Source organism: Pseudophryne corroboree, chromosome 2 (assembly GCF_028390025.1).
Source record: "Pseudophryne corroboree isolate aPseCor3 chromosome 2, aPseCor3.hap2, whole genome shotgun sequence".
NCBI classification, from domain to species: Eukaryota; Metazoa; Chordata; class Amphibia; order Anura; family Myobatrachidae; genus Pseudophryne; species Pseudophryne corroboree.
The window spans coordinates 518254221-518278528 of record NC_086445.1 but is presented as its reverse complement, the minus strand read 5'-3'; the positions used below and the strand labels follow the sequence as shown (position 1 = coordinate 518278528).

General features: G+C 44.5%; 2 protein-coding genes across 4 annotated transcripts in view; one reads left to right on the top strand and one right to left on the bottom strand.

The window, feature by feature from the left end:
- The window catches only part of RBBP4 (RB binding protein 4, chromatin remodeling factor), a 109267-nt gene extending 85716 nt beyond the window's left edge, over positions 1–23551 (top strand). The window contains exon 12 of the mRNA XM_063954142.1: positions 22797–23551. Coding sequence (XP_063810212.1) covers positions 22797–22862 — 66 coding nt within the window. The 3' untranslated portion in view covers positions 22863–23551. The remainder of the gene's footprint in view (positions 1–22796) is intronic.
- Positions 23006–24308, bottom strand: part of SYNC (syncoilin, intermediate filament protein) — a 93095-nt gene continuing 91792 nt past the window's right edge. For all 3 annotated transcript variants that reach the window (XM_063954143.1, XM_063954144.1, XM_063954145.1), the window contains one exon: positions 23006–23940. In XM_063954143.1, coding sequence (XP_063810213.1) covers positions 23886–23940 — 55 coding nt within the window. In that variant the 3' untranslated portion in view covers positions 23006–23885. The remainder of the gene's footprint in view (positions 23941–24308) is intronic.

Genomic DNA, 24308 nt, shown 5'->3' with positions numbered 1-24308 from the left:
AGGTGGTTTCGGTTCTCCGATGCATGCAGGTGTTAGGCAAGATGGTGGTAACCTTCGAGGCAGTTCCATATGCCAAGTTTCAGGCTCAGATTCTCAACTGTTGGACTCGGACAGGGCCTCATCTCGAATTACAGCTGGTCCGCTTGTCTGTACAGACTCGTCAGTCGCTTCGCTGGTGGCTTCACAGCTCCAATTTGATCTAAGTAGTTCCGTTCACAATTTGGTCTTGGGTGATGGTCACCACAGACGTCAACCTCAGAGGTTGGGGGGCGGTGTTTCAGACTCGTCACTTTCAGGGGCTCTGGACCAGTCAAGAGTCAAAGTTGCAGATCAAGATCTTGGAGTTGAGGACAATCCGGTATGCACTACTTCGGATTCAAACCAGGGTACAGGGTCATCCAGTGCGGATTCAGTCCGACACCGCCACGGCAGTTTCTTACATAAACAAGCAAGGAGGCAATCGAAGCTGATCCGCCTTGACAGAAGTCGCTCAGATTCTCACATGGGCGGAACATTGGGTTCCGGCCAGATCCGCGATTCACATTCCAGGAATCGAGAACTGGGAAGCGGATTTCTTAAGCAGTCACACGGTGCATCCGGGAGAGTGGGAGCTTCACCGGGTGGTGTTTCTGACTCTAGTAGCCCGGTGGGGGATGCCCGATGTAGATCTGATGGCGTCTCGACTCAACAATAAACTTCCTCTCTACGGGTCGCGTACTCAGGACCCTCAAGCAATTCTAATCGATGCACTGACGGCGCCGTGGCACTTTCAACTGGGATATGTGTTTCCAACATTTCCACTGATTCCACGTCTGCTTCAACGCATTCAGAGAGAAGGTCTTCCAATCATTCTGGTGGTCCCAGATTGGCCACGCTGACAGTGGTACACTCTTCTGTGCCATATGGTCGTCGAGGAACCATTCCGACTCCCTCTGCGTCCAGATCTTATGATTCATGGACCATGTCACCACCCAGGTTGGGTCGGCTGGCTTTGACGGCTTGGTTCTTGAATCCAACATTTTAAGGGGGAAAAGTTTTTCTCGTCCTGTTGTGTAAACGATGATTCAGGCTAGAAAGCCAGTGGCTTCTGGAATTTACCACAGTGTGTGGCGTATTTACATTGCTTGGTGTGAAAAGCGTGGTTTAACACCGGATTTGTTTAGAGTTCCTTGTCTGTTCTCCTTCCTTCAGGAGGGTCTCAATAAGGGTCTGAGACTCTTCACTAAAGGGTCAAGCTTCTGCCTTGTCGGTTCTTTTTCAAAGGAGACTGGCTATCATTCCAGAAGTTCAGACGTTCCTTCAGGGATTTCTTCGGATTCAGCCACCTTTTGTTCCTCCCTGGGACTTTAACTTAGTCCTTAAGGCTCTTCAGAAATCTCCATTTGAACCTTTGGAATCTGTAGAATTGCGGTATCTAACGTTCAAATGTTGTCTTCCTATTGACAATTGCCTCCGCAAGACTAGTATCTGAATTGGCAGCTCTTTCTTGCAGACCACCCTTGTTGGTGCTTCATGATGATCGGGTGGTTCTGCTAACAAAACCTTCCTTCCGAACGAAGGTTGTGTCAGCGTTTCATCTAAATCAGGACATTGTCCTTCCAGCGTTTACTCCTACTCCTTCCGGGGAGGATTCTCATTTGGCTCTCTTAGATGTGCTTAGGGCCTTACGGATTTATTTATCTCGTACGGATTCTATCTGTCGTACGGATGCATTGTTGGTTTTTAATTGATGCGTCCAAACGAGATTAGCCGGCTTCCAAGTACACAGTGGCTCGTTGGGTAACTTCGGCCATCAAACAGTCTTCTGATGTTTCAGTTCCTGACTCAATTCGAGCTCCTTCGACTCGAGCTGTTGGAGCTTCTTGGGCTGTTCGCGGGGGTGCATCTATTGAGCAGCTGTGTAGGGCGGCGACCTGGTCGTCTGTGCATACGTTTTAAAAAGTTTTACAGTTTTCATACTTTCGGTTTGGATATGCCGTCTACATCTCCCTCCTCATATTGGCTTGGTTTGGGAAATCCCACAAGTAACGGCGCAGCGTCCCCCAGATGGATGAAAGAGAAATGGGGATTTTTGTTTACTTACCGTAAAATCTTTCTCTGATTCCATCTGGGGGACGCTGCGATCCCTCCCATGTTTGTCTGGTTTAACCAGTAATTTTTTTTCGGTCTATCTCCTTTGGCTTGGCTAAACGTTAACTGAGGTGCTGGCTAGGCAGGAAGGAGATGGGAGGGGTTAGAGGGGGGAGGAGTCAGGTTTTAATAGTTCTGTGCCAAACTACACAACCACACACCTCTAACCCCACAAGTAACGGCGCAGCGTCCCCCAGATGGAATCGGAGAAAGAGATTTTACGGTAAGTAAACAAAAATCCCTATTTTATGGGGCCTAATTCAGACATGATCGTAGCAGCAACTTTGTTAGTAGATGGGCAAAACCATGTGCACTGAAGGGTGGCAGATAGAACGTGTAGAGAGAGTTAGATTTGGGTGGGGTGTGTTCAAACTGAAATCTAAATTGTAGTATAAAAATAAAGCAGCCAGTATATCTGAAACCCCTCCCCCCGCAGTGCACATGGTTTTGCCCATCTGCTAACAAAGTTGCTGCTACGATCAGGTCTGAATTAGGCCCCTAGTTCCCTTTGCCTCAGGAACCCTTCGCCACTTGTCCAGAGAAGTGGGGTCCGGGTCACATATCAGCAGCAAGCTGCACAGGAGAACAGCGCTTAACCAGAGAAGCACTGTTCCTTCCAAGACAGCCGCATCCTGAGGCTCCGGTTGGGTGAGTGAGCCTCCTTGTGTGGTGCACTGCGGCTGTCGTCCTCCTCCGCCTGTTACCGCTGGCTAGCGACGGAATCCTTACTGCGCTGCTGCGCTGACAGTACACAGCGTGGCAGAGTGGGGGAATAGTGCTGCGCCCACATCCAAGCATCTCTCCCCACTGCGTCCGGTGACCGAGATGGTGAGGTCTTCCAGCACTGTTGCGCTGACAATACACAGTGCAACAGCGTGGTTGAATAGCGCGGCACCCAGCTCAGGGCGGCTTGGTCCTCCTCTCCGGTGACGGTGAGGGCTTTGCGGCAGCGCGGGGGGATGAGTGGCTTCCATGTACATAGTGGTGGTCGGGTCCTGCGCAGCGCTGGCACACAGGAGCCACTAAGTTCCCCTCCATGGCTGCAATAGCAGCAAGGTCTCCCTGCACTGCCGCGCTGACGGTACACAGCGCGGCAGTGTTTCTCAGCGATTAAACAAAAGCTGGTTAGCTTATTAAGGCACACACTCAAATGGTGCTTAGGAACCTGGTAAAATAGGTGCCTCTGCATAGGGGATGAGGGCGGAGTTGGCGGATTTTCAACCTGTCGGTTAAAGGAAACCAAAAAAGGCGCCTTCCTCAGCATAGGCAGCTCATTGAGTGGCAACATTGTTTTTCTCCTACGGAATCTACACTGTAGAGCAGAGACAGGTGCACATTGCTACTGCCAGAAATCTGAAAGCCTGCACACAACTACAGGCTGCTGGATGAGGGAATTTAGAATAAGGGAGTCATTCAAATATTGTACCTCCCTCTATCCTTCTGATTTTCTTCTTTCTCTCTATTATTGAGAGTGCTGGTGTAAATTGTCTACTCTGTCCGTCACAATGGCAGCCAAGGGACCAGCGAATGGCGTCACAAGTGATTTGTCTTTGCAAAGTGTAACAAAAAATTTCACACGGACGATTCCTCTGTGAGGCATGTGCTTCAGAGGTTGCATTAGTTAACCCGTCCCAAAACGCAGATTTTCCTCCCTGGGCGGTAGCGCTCACAGGAACCATCTCACAATTGCATACGGAGGTGGCTGCTTTACGGAAGACTTGTGAGACGGTTAGGGAGATTACTCGAAGTGATGTACTTTCTATTGCTACAGAACCACCTTGGGTGTCAGGATTAGCCAGGTCGGTAGAGGCTCTCGCAAAACTCTTGGACTCGTCCAGTATACAGCCGCAGACGGTGTACAAGGCTAAAGGTGCATACACACGGAGCGATATAACTGAGCGATTTTGACTATATAGTCAAAATCGCTCAGAAAGTTAGTGCAGATCGCTCCGTGTGTATACAGGCAGCGATAGCGATGCGCGTCCCCGCTAAGTCGCTATCGCTGGGAAAAATAGTCAGTGCCGGCAAGTCAATTTTGGCTATGTCGCTGGTAAAGTTAGTTAAAATCGCTAGAGGCCAGCGATTTTTCCCAGCGATAGCGATGTTGCAGGCGGCGGTGGTGCGGGCGGCGGCGGGTTGTGGCGGCGGTGCGGGCGGCGGCGGGTGGCGGTGTGGGCGGCGGAGGGTTGCGGCAGCGGTGCGGGCGGCGGAAATTTACCTTTCTCTTGCAGAGTTTGGCAGCGGAGCGGTACCAGTTTCAAAAATGGCGCCTCAGCGTCATTTTTGAAATTCAAGATGGCCGCCGCGAGCCAATCACGGCTCGCCGCGTCATCGCCCCGCCCCCTCCCGCTGACTTATATAAGTCAGCGCGAGGCAGCGGCTTTCAGTCCGACGGCGGAGGAGGAGCGGAGAAGAGCTCCTGAAGACGCCGTGGAAGTCCTGGATGGGCGGCGGCTATGCAAAAGAGCTTAGCAGCCGCCGCCCACCAGGTGAAGACGCCGGAGCAAGACCCCAGAAGCCCTGGGAAGGCGGCGGCCATGCAAAAGAGCTTAAAGGCCGCCGCCCCCAGGTGAAGACCCAGTTTAATAAAGGATTTTTAAAAGAATGTGTTGTGTTTTTTTTTTTAAATATTTTCTTTACAGGTGGACTACAGGTGCCAGCGGGCCCTTTATGTCCGGGCATGCTGGCACTTGTGGTTCTCCAAGTGCCAGCATGCTGGGGCAGGCTTGCTGGGACCTATAGGCCTCCTGTAAAGAACAATATTACTATTGAAAGGCTATCAGCCTCCCATCCACCGGCCCACGGATGGGGGGGACAGCCTCGGGCTTCACCCCTGGCCCTTGGGTGGCTGGAGGGGGGGACCCCTTGATTTAAGGGGTCCTTACTCCAGTGTACCCCGGCCAGGGGTGACTAGTTGGGGGGGGTAATGGCACGGCCGCAGGGACCAATATAAAAGTGTCCCCCGGCTGTGGCATTATCTCCCTGGCTAGTGGAGCCCGGTGCTGGTTTTAAAAATACGGGGGACCCCTATGTCTTTTGTCCCCCCTATTTTTTAAACCAGGACCGGACGCAGAGCCCGGTGCTGGTTGTCTAAATATGGGGGAACCCTACTCATTTTTTCCTCTGTATTTTAACAACCAGGACTGGCTCAAAGAGCCCGAGGCTGGTTTTACATAGGAGGGGGGACCCCACGCAAATTTTTTTTTTTTACTTTTAGCTATTTAAATACCAGCCACCCTGTAAATTCATCCTATATATGACACTCATCCCCTTATTTAAATGAGATAGTCAAAATCTCCCATAGCCAAAATCTCTTGCATAGTTAGACAAAATCTCTGGTAAAGTTAGTCAAAATCTCCTACTGCCAGTTCAAGGGAAAAGTTAGTCAAAATCTCTCATAGCCAAAATCTCTCCGTGTGTATGCACCTTAAGAAACGTCCAGTGCTCTTAATTCTGTAGTCCGATGAATCTGGAGAACGTCTCTCAGGATGAAGCTGAGGAAGATGATTGTGAGTTGGGTGAAATTACTGAGGCAGAGGACAGAAATCTCACCAGAACTTCTCATGGGGTTGAACCTCTTATTTTTGCTATACCACAAGTTTTGAACATTTGAGACTACAACACCAAATTCGCCAGATACTGCGTTATTTAGTAGAAAACAGTGTTCCTCGGTCACGTATCCTTTCTGCAGCAGGATACACTGGGTTCCACAGGGATAACATCGGGGTGTATGGTTAGATCTTGATCCGAGGCACCAACAGGCTAAAAGCTTTGACTGTTCCCAAGATGCTCAGCGCAGCCTCCTCTATAACCCTGCCTCCGTGCACAGGAGCTCAGTTTGTAAGGTGGTGCCTGCAGTGCAGGCTGCTAACTGGCAGGGCTTCTCCAGCAGCCCTGAAAAGAGCTTTTTTTAAAGAAGATAGACTTCAAGTGCTGCAGCAGAGGCACTCTGAGTGCTAGATGTCATTCTAACATCTGCTGCAGCTCCATCACCTCCCCCGGCGGCGCTGTATACTCCCGCTCCCTGGTTGCCAGGTACTTACAGTTCCGGTTCTTCAGGTCAGGTGCGTACACTCACCGCAGCTCTCCGGGATCGGGTGGCCGCATCTAGGGAGGAGGTAAGAGGTCGACCATTAGGAGGCAGGCAGCGCGCGCTGGTGTGGACACTATGTTGGTACAGGGACCCCACTAGACCACCAACACAAAAGGGCACAGGTCGGTTTTCTGTAAAACCGTTTTTTATTATGTCCCACAGTACCCGGTGGTGAAGTCCAGCAAGGGGAGATAAGGCTCTGACCTGTAGCCACTCCCCCAGCCCCAGGGCACCATTTAGAGTAAATGTTCCCGCCCTGGAGCTGCATCTCCCTCACTCCCTGTCAGCGTTTGGTCACCATTACACAAGCTGAGCTGATTCTGGGACTGCATGGGCAAAGTCTCATCTGTAAAGCCGCCTGCATTATCAGCGCTGTGCATTTTATTGGACACTTAAGTATTCTACATGTCTTTTGACCATGTTCGTTAAGAAACCGTGCATTACTTAAGGGTTATGTAGTACAAGTACCCTGTGAAATACATCCAGTCTTTACTGTGCATTGATATATCTAAGTCTCTGTAGCTTTACTTAGTATTGCTAGTCCAGTGCCGTTTTATTGTTTGTCAGAATTTCTGCATTGTACATGTGACACTGTGTGCATAAAGCTGCTGTGTGATTTCTACTTCGTGTATCTCGCTCAGATTGCTATCCCTATAATCTGTACCCTGAGGGGGGGCTCAGTGCGTCAGGGTTATTATTTGATATAGGTATTTCACAGGATATACTTTTTGTGCATTTTTCTCTGATTTTCAGTTACTGTATACCTCTTGAATCCTCTGTTTGTGCTATCACACTGCACAGGGGGTTCTTGGTCAGGTATTATACTGCTGATATTGTTCTGTGTTGCCCGTGGTTCACGCTTTCATATCATGTCCGCTTCAAGGGGCGACGGTTCTGTGGCTGATGCCGCAATACGTGGTGGTGACGCCACAGACACATTAGAGGAAAACATAGCGGAGGGTTCTGGGAGTTCCCTACTCTCCCCCCCTTAAGGTCTGTAGCAACATAATGACCTGCCTTGGGCTACTTTCTCTACTTAACTAAATACGCTGGTAACTAGACTTATGCCCCCTATGGGACCTCACATGCCTGTACAGCCACATATTGTCCCTGCGGTTAATCGGCCATGGGCAGATCTCCTGTCTACTCAGTTATAGCAATTGAATCACTCACTGAACAAACGGAAACCTAACCCTCGCCCGCCTAAGACCAAGGGATCCTCTAAGCGGGCCATTACTTCCTTGCAATCCACAAACGTTTCAGACACTTCGTCTGATGAAGATGGCGTGTATACTGACCCCTCAGACACTAATCCAGATGCTTTTGAGGGAATCCGTTTCGCAGGTAGATGTTCCTGTCCTATTAGAGGCTATCAGGCTGATTCTTCAAATTGATGATGACCTAGAACCTGTTACCTCTAAGAAACCTGATAGATTTAAACATCAGAAGGTTACTAAATTAGTTTTAACTCATTCTGACCATTTAGTTGACATACGTCAGGAATCCTGGGAAATTCCAGGAAAAATTCACACACAAATAGTAACATAGTATCTAAGGTTGAAAAAAGACAATTGTCCATAGAGTTCAACCTATTTGTGGTCTCCTATGCAGGATTATTTTGGTCTAAAATTTTGACTGATGCTGATGTCAGCCGTTGCGTTTTATCCCTTTTTTTATTTTTTTATAGTAACTATAGTGCGTGACTATGCACCATAGCCCTGGATATCCTTATCCATTAGGAATTTATCGAACCCATTCTTAAAGGTGTTGATTGAGTCCACCATTACAACTCCCTCAAGCAGGGAATTCCAAACACGTATTGTCCTTACCGCGAAAAAGCCTTTACGCCGTATTGTGCGGAATCTCCTCTCCTCTAACCTGAGCGAGTGTCCACGAGTCCTCTGTGTTGATCTAACCAAAAACAGGTCCCGCACAAGCTCTGTGTTTTTTCCCCTTATATATTTGTAGATGTTGATCATGTATCCTCTTGTCCAGCGTAAACATGCCTGGTCTTGCAAGCCTTTCCTCGTATTCCAGCGTCTCCATGCCCTTAATTAGTTTGGTCACCCGCCTCTGAACCTTTTTCTAGCTCCAGGATATCCTTTTTGTAGTATGTTGCCCAGAATTGTACACAGTATTCAAGGTGTGGCCTCACTAGTGATTTATATAACGGGAGTATAAAACTCTCGTCCCTTGCATCAATTCCCTGTTTTATACATGCTAATATCTTATTAGCCTTCTTTGCTGCAATCCTACTTTGGGTACTGCTGCTTAGTTTGCGATCTATGAGAACACCCAAGTCCTTTTCCAGTACAGAATCCCCTAATTTTACCCCATTTAGTATGTAGGTGTTATTTTTGTTCTTGTTACCACAGTGCATTACCTTACACCTGTCTGTATTAAAGCGCATTCTCCATTTGGCTGCCCATGCTTCTAATTTAACTAAATCGTTCTGAAGCAACTCAGCATCCTCCTGTATTTATAGCCTTACACAATTTGGTATCATCTGAAAAAATTGACACCATGCTCTCTAGACCTTCTGTTAGGTCGATAATGAAAATGTTGAACAATAGCGGTCCTAATACAGAGCCTTGTGGCACACCACTTAGCACTTTAGTCCAATTTGAAAAAGATCCATTAACCACAACGCGCTGCTCCCTATTATCTAACCAATTTCTGACCCAAGTGCATATTGTGCTTCCTAGCCCTATTTCTTAAGTCGCATGTGTGGTACAGTGTCGAAAGCTTTGGCAAAGTCTAAAAAAGATTACATCCACCTATTTACCCTGATCAAGGTTTTCACTCACTGTTTCATAAAAGCCAAGTAAGTTGATTTGACAGGATCTGTCTTTCACAAATCCTTGTTGATTCCTTTTTAATGACCTTATTGGCTTCAAGGAACTTCTGAATACTATCCCTTAGAATACCTTCCAATACTTTCCCCACTATAGATGCAAGTCTAACTGGTCTATAATAACATGGTTCAGCTTTACTTACGTTTTTGAATATAGGCACTACTTCTGCTATACGCCAGTCTTTGGGAACCATACCTGATATAACTGAATCCTTAAAGATCAAAAGTAGCTGTTTTGCAATTTCAGAGTGAAGCTCCATTAGAACCCTTGGGTGTATTCCATCGGGACCCGGTGACTTGTTAATCTTTAAATGTTTTAATCGGTCACAGACTACCTCCTCGCTTAAATAAGTACCTATCAGTGGGATATTCTCATTATTGAGATTGTGTTAGTCCCTGAATTGGGTCCTCTCTAGTAAATACTGTTGAAAAAACCTAATTAAGTATGTCCGCTATGTCATTATCATTTTTGCTTAAGACTCCCAACTTGTCTTTTAAAGGGCCTATACTCTCTTTCTTTAATCTCTTGCTATTAATGTATTTAAAGAATTTTGGGGGATTCGCTTTGCTTTCCTTTACTACTAGTTTTTCAGTTTCTACTTTAGCCGCTCTTTTTTTTTTTTGTGCATATTTTGTTAGTCCTTATAGTGCCGAAATGACTCTGCTTTCCCGTCAGATTTGTATTTTTTAAATGCTCGCCTTTTCTTGCCCACAAGTTCCTTTTATCTTTTTGTTCAGCCACATCGGTTTATGATTTTTATTCCTTTTTTGCTGCTCGTCGGAATACATTTGAGAGTATTTTTAGCCAGCAGGGATTTTAATACATCCCATTTCTCCGTAGTATTCTTTCCTAGAAATAAACCTCCCCACTCAATATCCCTGAAAAATACCCTCATCTTTTCAAAGTTGGCTTTGCTAAAGTTTAGAGTCCTAGTTGAGCCAGTATAGGACTGTTTATGAAAACTGATATTGAATGTGACCATATTGTGGTCGCTGTTTCCTATGGGTTCCCCTACTGTTTGTTAATACCAGGTGTAAAATTGCGTTGTACCTGGTACGTTCCTCAATTAGTTGAACCTAAGTAGTTATCATTTAGTGTGTTTAAAAACATATTACCCCTAGCAGTATCGCATGAATAATTTTTCCAGTTTATTTCTGGATAGTTAAAATCTACCATCACTACTATGGCACCTACTCCTGCTGCTCTATCAATTTGCTTCAGTAACAATTCCTCATCAGATACATTTAATACCAGGCTGCCTGTAGCATACACCCAATACTAACTTTTTTTGTTCCTTAATCCCTGCATGCAATTTCTACCCATAACGTCTCAACAGTCCCTTCCTTAATATCTTCCCGTATATCAGGTTTTAAAAACTGCTTTACGTAAAGACACCCCTCCACCACTTTTATTTAGTCTGTCTCTCCTAAACAGCGTATAGCCCTCTAGATTGACTGTCCAATCATGAGATTGGTCCCACCAAGTTTCAGTAATGCCTATAATATCATACTGTTTGCTTGCTGCAAGTATTTCTAGTTCGCCCTTTTTACCAGTAAGGCTTCTAGCGTTCACATACATACAACTAAGATAAGTATTTCCTCTTGGGTTAGGGGCAGCTTTCGCCTTATGTAGCAACAATGACCCGTAATCGTTATTAATGAGTGCTTTGGTAAAACCTTTTTTAGTACACCTCACAAGAAGATGCTTGCTCGCTATCCTCTCGCTGCGGAGTTAAGTAAAAATTGGGAAACTCCACCGCCGGTGGATTCGCAAGTAGCTCAGCTGATGGTGTCCTCTGCTCTGCCTGTAACTACCGTCAACTCTCTGAAGGAACCGCCGGATAAGCGTGTGGAGGGTTGCTTGAAAGCTATTTATACCCTTGCGGGAGCTGTGCATCGGCCCATTATTGCGGCTACTTGAGCTGCAGAAGCTATTACAGCATGGGCTGAGGAGGTGGAAGTAGAGCTGTTGGCTGCCGTCCAATCTTTCTGATAATGCTAGACAATGTCTTTTGTATATTGTCACAGCCTCTCATTACATTAAGGAGGCGGCTTCTGATGCCGGTGTACTGGCGGCCAATGCTTCTACTACGTCCATTCTAGCTCGCCAGATTCTCTGGTTGCTGTCCTGGTCTGTAGATCTGGAATCTAAGAATACCCTGGAGGTGCTCCCTTTTAAGGGGAACATCCTTTTTGGTGAGGATCTCAACAAGATTGTTGCTGACTTAGCTTCAGCTAAGACTGCGTGTCTACCTAGTACTGCCCCTTCGGTCCCGAAGGTTAAGAGTACTCCTTTTTCGTTCCTTTCGACCTCTAGATAAAGCAAAGGGTCGGGCGTACCCAAAACAGGCTCGCACTTCCAAAACCACTAAACCCAAACCTAAATGTGCCTGGGCTGCCCGTCAACCTGCTTCCAAATCAGACAAGCCTACTGCATGATGGGGCGGGCCTCCCGACTTCTAGGGTTTACCCAGGTATGGTTGAAGACCACTTCAGATGCCTGGGTAAGGGAAGTCGTCGCTCACAGATACGCCATATCCTTCAAGAATCGTCCCCCTCATCAATTTTGCCTGACAAACGTCCCTTCGGATCAAGTGAAGGCAAAAACTGTTTAGTAGTACAGTCCCTCCTGGACACAGGAGTGGTAGTGCTGGTGCCTCTGGCTCAGAGAGGCAAGGGGTACTATTCACCATTGTTTCTAGTCCCGAAACCGAATGGTTCCTCCCGGCCCATTCTCAGCCTCAAGTACTTGAACAAATTTGTGAGGGTCTCCAAGTTTCGTATGGAAACTCATCGCTTTGTTCTGGCTTTGGAGCCCGGGGACTATATGGTCTCCCTGGACATACATGATGCTTACCTCCATATTCCTATTGCCATGTCGCATCAGCAATACCTGCGGTTTGCTATTGGCAACCTCCGTTATCGATTTCGGACCTTACCTTTTTAGATTGACCACGGCTTCGCGTATTCACAAAGGCCATGGCGGTAATGACTGCCTACTCCGCCGTCAGGGTGTCAGGATCCTACCGTATCTGGATGACTTGCTGATCCTGGCGAATTCCCCAGAAATTCTCCTCCATCATCTGGATCTGACGGTCCAGTTTCTGCAAGCCCACGGTTGGCTCATCAACTGGAAGAAATCTTCCCTGGTCCCTGCTCAGAGCATGGTGCACCTGGGGGCATTGTTGGACACTCACAACCAATGGTTGTTCTTGTCTCAGGAGAAGGTCCTGAACCTTCAGGACAGAATTTGGCGCTTCCGAGAGTGTCGATACACTCAGTGATGCAAGTACTAGGCCTCATGGTGTCTGCTTTCGACATGGTAGAGTACGCTCAATTTCATTCCCGCCCTCTGCAGAAGCTGATTCTTGCCAAGTGGGACGGCCTGCCTCACCAGATCAGGTCTCACATGATCTCCTTGTCTCCGGAGGTTAGTCTGTCACTGAGCTGGTGGCTACAGGACCAACGATTGAGCAGGGGTCGTCCCTTCTGGATCTCCAACTGGGTCCTTCTGACGACGAATGCCAGTCGGTGGAGTTGGGGCGCGGTGTTTGCGCTACACTCTCTTCAGGGTCGGTTGACCAGTGAGGAGTTTCTCCTCCCGATAAACATTCTGGAATTGCGGGCGGTGTTCAATGCTCTGAACCTGGCCCAGCATCTCATACAGAACAGGCCTGTTCAAGTACGGTCGGACAACGCCACCACGGTGGCATATATAAATCATCAAGGCGGCACTCAAAAGCCGCATGGCAATGATGGAAGTGTCAAGGATTCTTCAGTGGGCGGAACGCCATCTGCCAGCCATATCGGCAGTGCTCATTCCGGGGGTCCACAGCTGGGAAGCGGACTTCCTCAGTAGTCAGGACGTACATGCCGGAGAGTGGAGCCTCCATCCAGAAGTATTTAAACTCCTAGTGGACAAGTGGGGCCTACCAGACGTAGACTTGATGGCGTCTCGACACAATCACAAGGTTCCAGTCTTCGGAGGAAGAACGAGGGATCCTTAAGCAGCGTTCGTGGATGCACTGGCAATTCCATGGAACTTTCGGCTGCCATACGTGTTCTCTCCGGTGTCACTTCTGCCCAGGGTGATAAGGAAGTTCAAGCAAGAAGGATGAATCCTACTTCTGATCGTACCAGCGTGGCCCAGACGGCATTGGTTCTCAGACCTACAGGGTCTCTCGTTAGTGTCCTCTTCTGCTTCCGCAACGCCCAGACCTCCTTGTTCAGGGCCCTTGTGTATACCAAGATTTGGCCCGGCTGGTTTTCACGGCGTGGCTCTTAAAGCTTCAGTTCTGAGGGCCAAAGGATTTTTTGAGGCGGTCATTCAAACCATGTTGAAGGCCCGTAAGACTGCTTCGGCTCAGATTTATCAAGGGTCTGGAATTCTTACTTTGCTTGGTGCGCATCTAACAATCATGACGCTTACAAGTTTAGTTCGGCCAAACTTTTGGCCTTCCTACATCGGTGCCTGGACTTGAGCCTTCGTCTGGCCTCCATCAAAGTTCATATTTCTGCCTTGTCGGTATGGTTTCAGAGAAAAATTGCGACTCTGCCTGATGTTCATACATTCACTCCGGGTGTGTTACGGATTCAACCTCCCTATGTCCCGCCTGTGGCTCCTTGGGATTTGTCGGTGGTTCTGGAGGCCTTGCAAGAGTCTGTTTGAACCTCATGGATCTGCGGACCTTAAGTGGCTTACTCTTAAGGTTTTGTTTCTGCTGGCTATTGCCTCCGCTAGACAGGTTTCAGATTTGGGTGCTTATCCTGTCGGTCATCTTTTCTGATTTTTCACCGTGACTGGGCAGTCCTTCGGACACGCCCTGGTTATCTACCTAAGGTTGTCTTCTTTCCACCTTATTCAAGAGATTGTGGTTCCGGCCTTTATCTCTCCTGATTTGTCCTCCAAAGAGCGCTCTTTGTATGTGGTACGGGCTCTCCGTATCTATGTGAAGAGGACAGCCTCCGTTAGGAAGTCTGATTCTCTTTTAGTACTTTTTGGGTTTCACAAACGTGGCTGGCCTGCGAATAGGCAGACCTTGGTCAGATGATTTAGAATGGTGATTGCACAAGCTTATGTACAGGCTGGTCTTCCAGCTCCTGCTACCATCAAAGCCCATTCTACTCGGTCGGTTGGACCTTCTTGGGCGGCCCGCCGTGGTGTGACCCTTGAACAGTTGTGCAAGGCGGCTACGTGGTCCTCAGTGAACACGTTCATAGGGTTCTATGCCTTTTGATACTTCCGCCTCCCAGGATGCTTCCTTTGGACGCCGGTTTCTTGTGCCCGCTACAGTGTGTCCCCTCCCATGAGGAACTGCTTTAGGACATCCCCCAATGTTATCCCTGTGGAACCCAGAGTACCCCGCTGCAGAAAAGGAGATTTATGGTAAGAACTTACCTTTGTTAAATCTTTCTGCAAGGTATATTGGGTTCCAGAGGGCGCCCACCCTGATACTTAGCTTCTTTGGGTTTGTATGGCATTGGCCGCTGATACCTTCTCCTGTCGTGAGAATGTGGTGTACTTGGCTACTTTCTACAGGGGGTTCTACGGGTACAACCTCAGTTTGTTCCACCTACAGCTCATTGGAATTTAAATCTGGTGCTGGATTTTCTAGTGTCACCCTGTTTTGAACATTTGGAAGAAGCAGACCTTAAATATCTTACTTGGAAGACTGCTTTTCTACTAGCCATAGCTTCAGCCCGAAGAGTTCCTGAAATTAAGTACCGTATATACTCGAGTATAAGTCGACCCGAATATAAGCCGAGGCACCTAATTCTACCACAAAAACCTGGGAAAACTTATTGACTCGAGTATAAGCCTAGGGTGGGAAATGCAGCTCTAGCCGTACACAGCCCTCAGTGCCAGATATGCCCTCATAGTGCCAGATATGCCCCCACAGTGCTGCCAGATATGCCCCCACAGTGCTGCCAGATATGCCCCCACAGTGCTGCCAGATATGCCCCCACAGTGCTGCCAGTTATGCCCCCACAGTGCTGCCAGATATGCCCCCACAGTGCTGCCAGATATGCCCCCACAGTGCTGCCAGATATGCCCCCACAGTGCTGCCAGATATGCCCCCACAGTGCTGCCAGATATGCCCCCACAGTGCTGCCAGATATGCCCCCACAGTGCTGCCAGATATGCCCCCACAGTGCTGCCAGATATGCCCCCACAGTGCTGCCAGATATGCCCCCACAGTGCTGCCAGATATGCCCCCACAGTGCTGCCAGATATGCCCCCACAGTGCTGCCAGATATGCCCCCACAGTGCTGCCAGATATGCCCCCACAGTGCTGCCAGATATGCCCCCACAGTGCTGCCAGATATGCCCCCACAGTGCTGCCAGATACGTTCCCTCCCCAAGTGCCAGGTATGCCCCACAGTGCTGTTACTTACCCCTCCGTCGATCCCGCGCTGTCTTCTGGAGGGACACGAAGCACACAGCGTGCGCGGCTCTCCTGTGTCCCTCCTGCATCTTCGGCGGCCGCGGCGGGTCTATTATAGGAAGTGCCGGTTCGTGATCAGAGGTCACGAACGGGTATTTCCTGTAATAGAACCGCCGCTGCTGCCGCCGGAGATGCAGGAGGGACACAGGAGCGCCGCGCGCTGTGCGCTCCATGTCCCTCCTTCACACTGCTCTGCCTCTGCCTGCACTGACTCGAGTATAAGCCGAGGTGGCTTTTTCAGCACAAAAAAAAGTGCTGAAAAAGTCGGCTTATACTCGAGTATATACGGTACCTGAAATTAAGTGCCTTGTCTTGCAGACCTCCCTTGATTTTTCATCCTGATCGGGCGGAGTTGAGAACATGTGCCTCTTTCCTTCCTAAGGTCGTGTCGGCTTTTCATATCAATCAGCTTATTGTGGCTCCTTCCTTCCAGGAAGATTCTGGGACATCTTCTCTGGATGTAGTGAGAACTTTGAGCTACGTAGAGTGGATTTCCCCCTTAAAGGAAGTCTGATGCTTCGTGCTTTATGATGTCCCTCGTCTCGGATGGCCTGCTACTAAGCAGACCCTTGCCCGCTGGATTAAGTTGACTATTCATCAGGCCTATTTCCACCAATCTAGGTGACCTCCAGTTTCCATTGCTGCCGACTCTACGTGCTCTGTTGGGTCTTCGTGGGTTGCTAGCAGGGGGGCTACCACGTCTCAACACTGTCGAGCAGCCACTTGGTGCAGTATTCATACGTTTGCTCAATTCTACAGGTTTGATATTTTTGCAGCTTCATCTTCACGGTTAGGCTGTTTTGTTTTAAAAGTTCCTCAGCGATCTCCCGCCCAGGGGGGAAACTTTGGGACGTCGCCACAGTCTTGAAGTTGTGCCAGTGTCCCCTAGTCGCTGACACAAAAAGGAGGATGTTGGTACTTACCGATGAATCCCTTTTTAAGGGTGGAGAGGCACTCTCCCTGCTCTACATCTCTGTGCTGAGCTGCTGCTGATGTCCCTGCTGCCAGCTGTTGTCACACTCTGACATGCAGTGGCGCCGGCAGCACAAAGCCTCCTCTCCCCCTCCCCTCCCCTGTGTGACAGTGTAGTGGCTGGGTGGGATCCAAAATGGGGCAGAGCTAGACTGGAATAAGGGATGGAGCTAGACGGGACCAGGCTGCAGCAGGAGGAGCTGCTACAGCTTCGGCCAGCTAGACTTCCTTAGGTAAGTGTCTGGAAAGAGAGTGAGCGAGTGTATACAGTATCTGTGTGTGTAATATATGTGCAGTGTGTAAAAAAAAGTGTATGTGTGTGTGTGTGTATATATATATATATATATTTGTTCTAGTGATAAATCAGTTGCGCCTTCAGTGTTTGTGAATAAAACGTTGCAAATCCTTAAGTGATAGTTAGAATATGCGTACCAGACATATGTAGAACATTCGCCTTGTTTATGGTGTCTTTGCATCTGGATGTTCCTTACTCGTACTAACTCTCCGTTCCCATCCGTCCAGGCATTGGTGTGGAGTTTGTACGTATATGCAAGACAATGTGTCAATATACTGCTCTTAGAAAAGTGACTTGGTGCTATTTTTGTGCAAAGTTAGCAGTAAAGTGAATATGTGCAGAGAAAGTGCTGTAAGTGCTTATTAAAAATATATGAATAAAAATGAATATATTACTGGCAGTGTGCTAGTTCCCTTTTTTTCTTAGGTAATGTGCTTAAATACCATTTCTTAGGGGTGCAACACCATATAGCTCAGTATTCAGAGGAGATCTAGAGAGGAGGTATATTTATATGAGGCACTTACATCTAGAGTTGCAATGAATTAAAAAGATGCTGCCGTCATTCCGTCATCAGACTTATATACCTTTAAAAAAGTCCCATATGGGAAGGAAAAGCCTCTGATAGTGTAGTATTATTTAAAAAAAGACATTTAATAATACATAAAACGACAAAAAACATATAGATGGACTCGTACAATTTAAAAGTGCATATAAGCTTATCTGTTATTTCCTCAGATAGGAGCGGAGTGCCGGTAGGTGCCCAACGCGTTTCGTCCCTTAGTTCATCTCTGGGACTTCCTTAGGGGTCAATAGTGGTCTGCTCTGCATCCCCACACCTTATATTTACTAAGAAGTAGGTCACATTATCAGAACTGGATCGCGCTCGTCAGCCGCGCGCGTAGCGCTACTGCGCATGTGCGGGATTTCAAATCTCGCGTGGCTTTTGCTGCAGAGTGCTAGAACTACAAGTGGGAACTACAAGTTTCCATTGCGCATGCGCGTCCGCTGCTATCGCGCATGCGCACTCGAGATGCCGCCGTGATATTACCATACTTTGTCTCTAAATTCTGAGAGACAGAAATAAAGTCGTCAGTGTGCAGCTGCGCATATCTGCCTGCTGGAATCACACTCATGGATGTTATATCATAGCTCATGTCAATTTTGTAAATAAATATAGGTGCAGGTCACATCACCATATAGTATATTTAAGAGGGATACGGCATGTTACATTTAATCATGCATATTTAGAGGAGTGAAATGTACAGCAAAAAATCATTAATATTTAACTGAACATGGTGAGTGTTTTTGCCTCATCATGGGATTTCTTAAATAACATGATTGCAATTGTCAAATAGTTTCCTTGTTGTCACCACGATGATGCACCAGAGCTCCAACGTTGGAATCCATACATGACAGCTACATGTAATGGATGTTGGAGCATCGTGTGCATTAGTCATATACAGAAGGAATTCTCGCAATGTGGATAATAGTGAAGAAGGCATGTATATAGATAGTGGGTAATAGTGAAGAAGGCATATATATATATATATATATATATATATATATATATATATATATATATATATGGTGGAGGGGGGGGATGAGGTATTTCAAGCGACCAAGGTGTCTAGTCAATAATTGAGAAAAGCAGGTACTATAAAAAATTGAAATTTTAATATTGGGAGTACACTAAAAAAAGGGGGGGTAACATGCAATAAAATGTAATAAAAATATAGCTAGGTTAGTGTAAAAAAGAACTAGGTTTAGACTAAAAAATACAGTAGGGGTAAATTTGTCAAAAAATCATAAAAGTACATAATAACACTAAAGAAAAAAAAAATTTTTTTAAAAAGCAAACAGGTGAGGAGAAGTAGCTTATCTTATCAAAGTTTGAGATGAGATCAGAATGTCACCCTATCTCATCTCAAACTTTGATAAGATAAGCTACTTCTCCTCACCTGTTCTGTATTTTATCCTATGCATTTTTTGCTTTTTAAAAAAATTTTTTTTTCTTTAGTGTTATTATGTACTTTTATGATTTTTTGACAAATTTACCCCTACTGTATTTTTTAGTCTAAACCTAGTTCTTTTTTACACTAACCTAGCTATATTTTTATTACATTTTATTGCATGTTACCCCCCCTTTTTTTAGTGTACTCCCAATATTAAAATTTCAATTTTTTATAGTACCTGCTTTTCTCAATTATTGACTAGACACCTTGGTCGCTTGAAATACCTCATCCCCCCCCTCCACCATTTTTAGGAACTAGTAGGCATACATACCAGTGCTTACAATTTCTTTGAGGTACCCAAGCTGACGCCCTAAATTGCATAAGGGAGTGTCCAACAGGTGTTGTTCTGATACTTGTTACAGAGCATATATATTATTCCTATACTGTTGTTTATTAACATAGATACTGTATTTTTGGCGCTGCTAGCTTCTTCTGTACACATATATATATATATATATATATATATATATATATATATATATATATATGGAAATAAATATATAGAGATATTTAAAATATATACATGAGTGTATGAATATAAATATAAAAACATACATAAATATATAAATATATCGGAAGGCATGAAATACATAAAATACATAGTGCAGGAGGGCTTATTAGAGCAAATACTTATAATTGTACTTTCCTAAGATGTTTAAAAAGTACAAAAAATGTATATATAAAAAATTGGTATATATATATGAAGATATAAAAATATACATACAGAATATAAAATATAAACCTTTACGTGGTTAGCGCATGAAAGAAAAAAGGAGATTTAAAATGGGGAGTGGTTTATAGGAAGGGGGTAAGTTCGTAGTGTTCATTGAGACCATCTGGCATCATTGTCCCAAGTGTTTGGATCCAGAACATTTCTCTCTGTGCCAGTCTCTTGTCTCTATCACCGCCTCTCTGTCCTACTTTAATATGTTCGATGGCTTTGAATGTGATTTGATCCGGATTGGAGTTGTGAGTTTTGTTAAAGTGTTTTGGAACTGAATGATTGTCCATTTCTTTCCATCAGAAATTCAGCACCTCTAATTCGTCCAAAACATACAACATCAAGGATCTGATAAACTGCTCCACGAATTATGTAGTGTACTGTCTGGAATGCACATGTGGCCTAAAGTACATAGGCAAAACTAAGAGAACACTTCGCCTGAGAATTCAGGAGCACGTAAGAGCAATTAAAAACAGAATGGACAATCATTCAGTTCCAAAACACTTTAACAAAACTCACAACTCCAATCCGGATCAAATCACATTCAAAGCCATCGAACATATTAAAGTAGGACAGAGAGGCGGTGATAGAGACAAGAGACTGGCACAGAGCGAAATGTTCTGGATCCAAACACTTGGGACAATGATGCCAGATGGTCTCAATGAACACTACGAACTTACCCCCTTCCTATAAACCACTCCCCATTTTAAATCTCCTTTTTTCTTTCATGCGCTAACCACGTAAAGGTTTATATTTTATATTCTGTATGTATATTTTTATATCTTCATATATATATATACAAATTTTTTATATATACATTTTTTGTACTTTTTAAACATCTTAGGAAAGTACAATTATAAGTATTTGCTCTAATAAGCCCTCCTGCACTATGTATTTTATGTATTTCATGCCTTCCGATATATTTATATATTTATGTATGTTTTTATATTTATATTCATACACTCATGTATATATTTTAAATATCTCTATATATTTATTTCCATATATATATATATATATATATATATATATATATATATATATATAATATATATATATATATATATATGCCTTCTTCACTATTACCCACTATCTATATACATGCCTTCTTCACTATTACCCACATTGCGAGAATTCCTTCTGTATATGACTAATGCACACGATGCTCCAACATCCATTACATGTAGCTGTCATGTATGGATTCCAACGTTGGAGCTCTGGTGCATCATCGTGGTGACAACAAGGAAACTATTTGACAATTGCAATCATGTTATTTAAGAAATCCCATGATGAGGCAAAAACACTCACCATGTTCAGTTAAATATTAATGATTTTTTGCTGTACATTTCACTCCTCTAAATATGCATGATTAAATGTAACATGCCGTATCCCTCTTAAATATACTATATGGTGATGTGACCTGCACCTAACACCTATATTTATTTACAAAATTGACATGAGCTATGATATAACATCCATGAGTGTGATTCCAGCAGGCAGATATGCGCAGCTGCACACTGACGACTTTATTTCTGTCTCTCAGAATTTAGAGACAAAGTATGGTAATATCACGGCGGCATCTCGAGTGCGCATGCGCGATAGCAGCGGACGCGCATGCGCAATGGAAACTTGTAGTTCCCACTTGTAGTTCTAGCACTCTGCAGCAAAAGCCACGCGAGATTTGAAATCCCGCACATGCGCAGTAGCGCTACGCGCGCGGCTGACTAGCGCGATCCAGTTCTGATAATGTGACCTACTTCTTAGTAAATATAAGGTGTGGGGATGCAGAGCAGACCACTATTGACCCCTGAGGAAGTCCCAGAGATGAACTAAGGGACGAAACGCGTTGGGCACCTACCGGCACTCCGCTCCTATCTGAGGAAATAACAGATAAGCTTATATGCACTTTTAAATTGTACGAGTCCATCTATATGTTTTTTGTCGTTTTATGTATTATTAAATGTCTTTTTTTAAATAATACTACACTATCAGAGGCTTTTCCTTCCCATATGGGACTTTTTTAAAGGTATATAAGTCTGATGACGGAATGACGGCAGCATCTTTTTAATTCATTGCAACTCTAGATGTAAGTGCCTCATATAAATATACCTCCTCTCTAGATCTCCTCTGAATACTGAGCTATATGGTGTTGCACCCCTAAGAAATGGTATTTAAGCACATTACCTAAGAAAAAAAGGGAACTAGCACACTGCCAGTAATATATTCATTTTTATTCATATATTTTTAATAAGCACTTACAGCACTTTCTCTGCACATATTCACTTTACTGCTAACTTTGCACAAAAATAGCACCAAGTCACTTTTCTAAGAGCAGTATATTGACACATTGTCTTGCATATACGTACAAACTCCACACCAATGCCTGGACGGATGGGAACGGAGAGTTAGTACGAGTAAGGAACATCCAGATGCAAAGACACCATAAACAAGGCGAATGTTCTACATATGTCTGGTACGCATATTCTAACTATCACTTAAGGATTTGCAACGTTTTATTCACAAACACTGAAGGCGCAACTGATTTATCACTAGAACAAATTTGAAAACTAAGTTCCTTTGGGAATTGGACATTTTGAAATCTGGTTGCGACACCATTTAATCTGGGAGTGTTCTCTAAATAATTTAATAATTTGCTTTGCACTATTTCATGTGTAACTTATGATCTCCCATCTCAGGGATATCTGGTTATAGAATATTCAGGTTGTAGCGCTATCTGCACTTTTTGTGCACTATATATATATATATATATATATATATATATTCTCATACACACACGCCCAGCATAATATACTGTGCATTTGATACTAATGTTGCTGGTTACATATATAATTTTTTTATTTTTTTGTGTGTGTCTGCGGCGTAATGTTTGTAAGTGGTACAGGAGGCGTTACATGTCTAAGCCTCACTGTTACAGGGGGTATTATGTGTGCTGTCTCTTTGTAAAGTATGGGAGGGCGCAAATTTATTCTTTGCAGGGGGGCGCCGAACACCCTAGCGTCAGCCCTGAAGAGAACATTCATTTCCAGACGTCTCAAAAAAATAATTTGTTATTGAATATATTTTGTAATACATGAAATGTTTGTATGCATATGCTTTCATTCTTTATTACGTTCCTCGTTCTTCGTTTGATGCAAATTCAGAAATTATAGTCCACTTTTTTTTTTTTTTTTTGGCTCCATTTTTCTCTGAATTAATATATTTGGGTGAAAATTTGCATATACTCCTCTCAGTGCATGTTTTGTTTTTTTGCAGGCAGAGAACATCTACAATGATGAAGACACAGAGGGCAGTGTAGACCCCGAGGGGCAGGGCTCCTAAACGTTTTTTGTTTTTCCCCTGCTGTTTTTTTTTTTTTTTTTTCATTTTCTGGGTGCAATTTGTCTCACTCCAGATATTTCTTCTGTTTATACAGCACTTGGACATTGACCCTCCTTTGCCACAGTGCAAGCTCTGACTCGTGCTCTGTCACCCAAACTTGCTTTTATTGATTTTAGTAAGAAAAATCCTCACCATTTTATTTTATATACAAATATTTTATATAAGAATGATTTTTAACTGTGTCCATTACATAGGTGTTTTTTTGTTTTTGTTTTGTTGTTAAAGCAAGGAGGAGAGTATAATAGCATAGCTCATCCGACACCGTGCCTTCAGATGCATCCCTTATATTATGAAGAGTCTTGGACTAGGCAGCTTCATGCAAACATTCCTTTATATATATATTTTTTTTTCTCCACTGGAAAATGCAACGCTGCTTCAGATATCATCCAGGGCAAACTCTCCATATGTTTCCTACCCTATATTTTATTCTTGCATTTTTTTTAATTGCTGTATGTATTGTTCTTTAGAGTTGTTCCTTGTCATCCATTATTTAGTTGTGCTTAACCGTTCCAAGAGGGGAGTAGTTCTATCCATTGTTAATGTGTGGATTTGACCATCTGTGCTGCACATCTTCTAATGCAGTGGTTGAAAACCGTACATAAAATAAATGGCTCAACTTGTTTTTTTTATTTTACATTGCCTAATTCTCATACCTGCAATATAAGAAAAAGGTTCTGAAACAATCTTCACTTGGTGTATCCATATTGTCACTGTGGATATAATTTAACAAATGGACAGTCATTTGGATTTCTGTTCCATGTTCATTTGATAAAGTGGTCTCGATTCATGGTGTTTCTGCAGACAGCCTGGCTCATGATTAGTAACACACTGTAAACAGTGTCCTGTTGGCTCCACTTGTATAGGTGTCTGCAACTACAGTATGGTTCAGGACCTCCTGGCGCTTTAGTCTTCATGGAGCTGATTGGGTTGCCTCTAGAGTTTTTAGAGGGAAAGACATGACTTTCATTCCTTTTTTGTCACTGTCTTGAAAAGCTGCCCATATAGTTCAAGGCATCCCCTGTGAAAAAAACCACACGGATTAATACATTTGAGTTTATAAATATATGCAGATATCTTATCTTATTTAAAAAAAAAAAAAAAACTATGGTCTTAAAATGTATGTTATTTGCATATATTAACTGCATCACAATATTCTGACATTGCTATGAAGTTAAAATAGTTTAGTCTGTTTTACACCTGCTCCAAGTTATTTTAGTGTGCATACCATAGTTCTGTGTACTTGTGAATACTTAGCCTTGAGGTTCAAGTTCAGTGATCACTTTCACATAGAAATGGCATGACGAAAAGCTTGGCTATGCTACTAAATTTTATTTAGTCTGTCTTACATGTCTTTCATATTTCTGTATTTACAGTTGTATTTTGTCA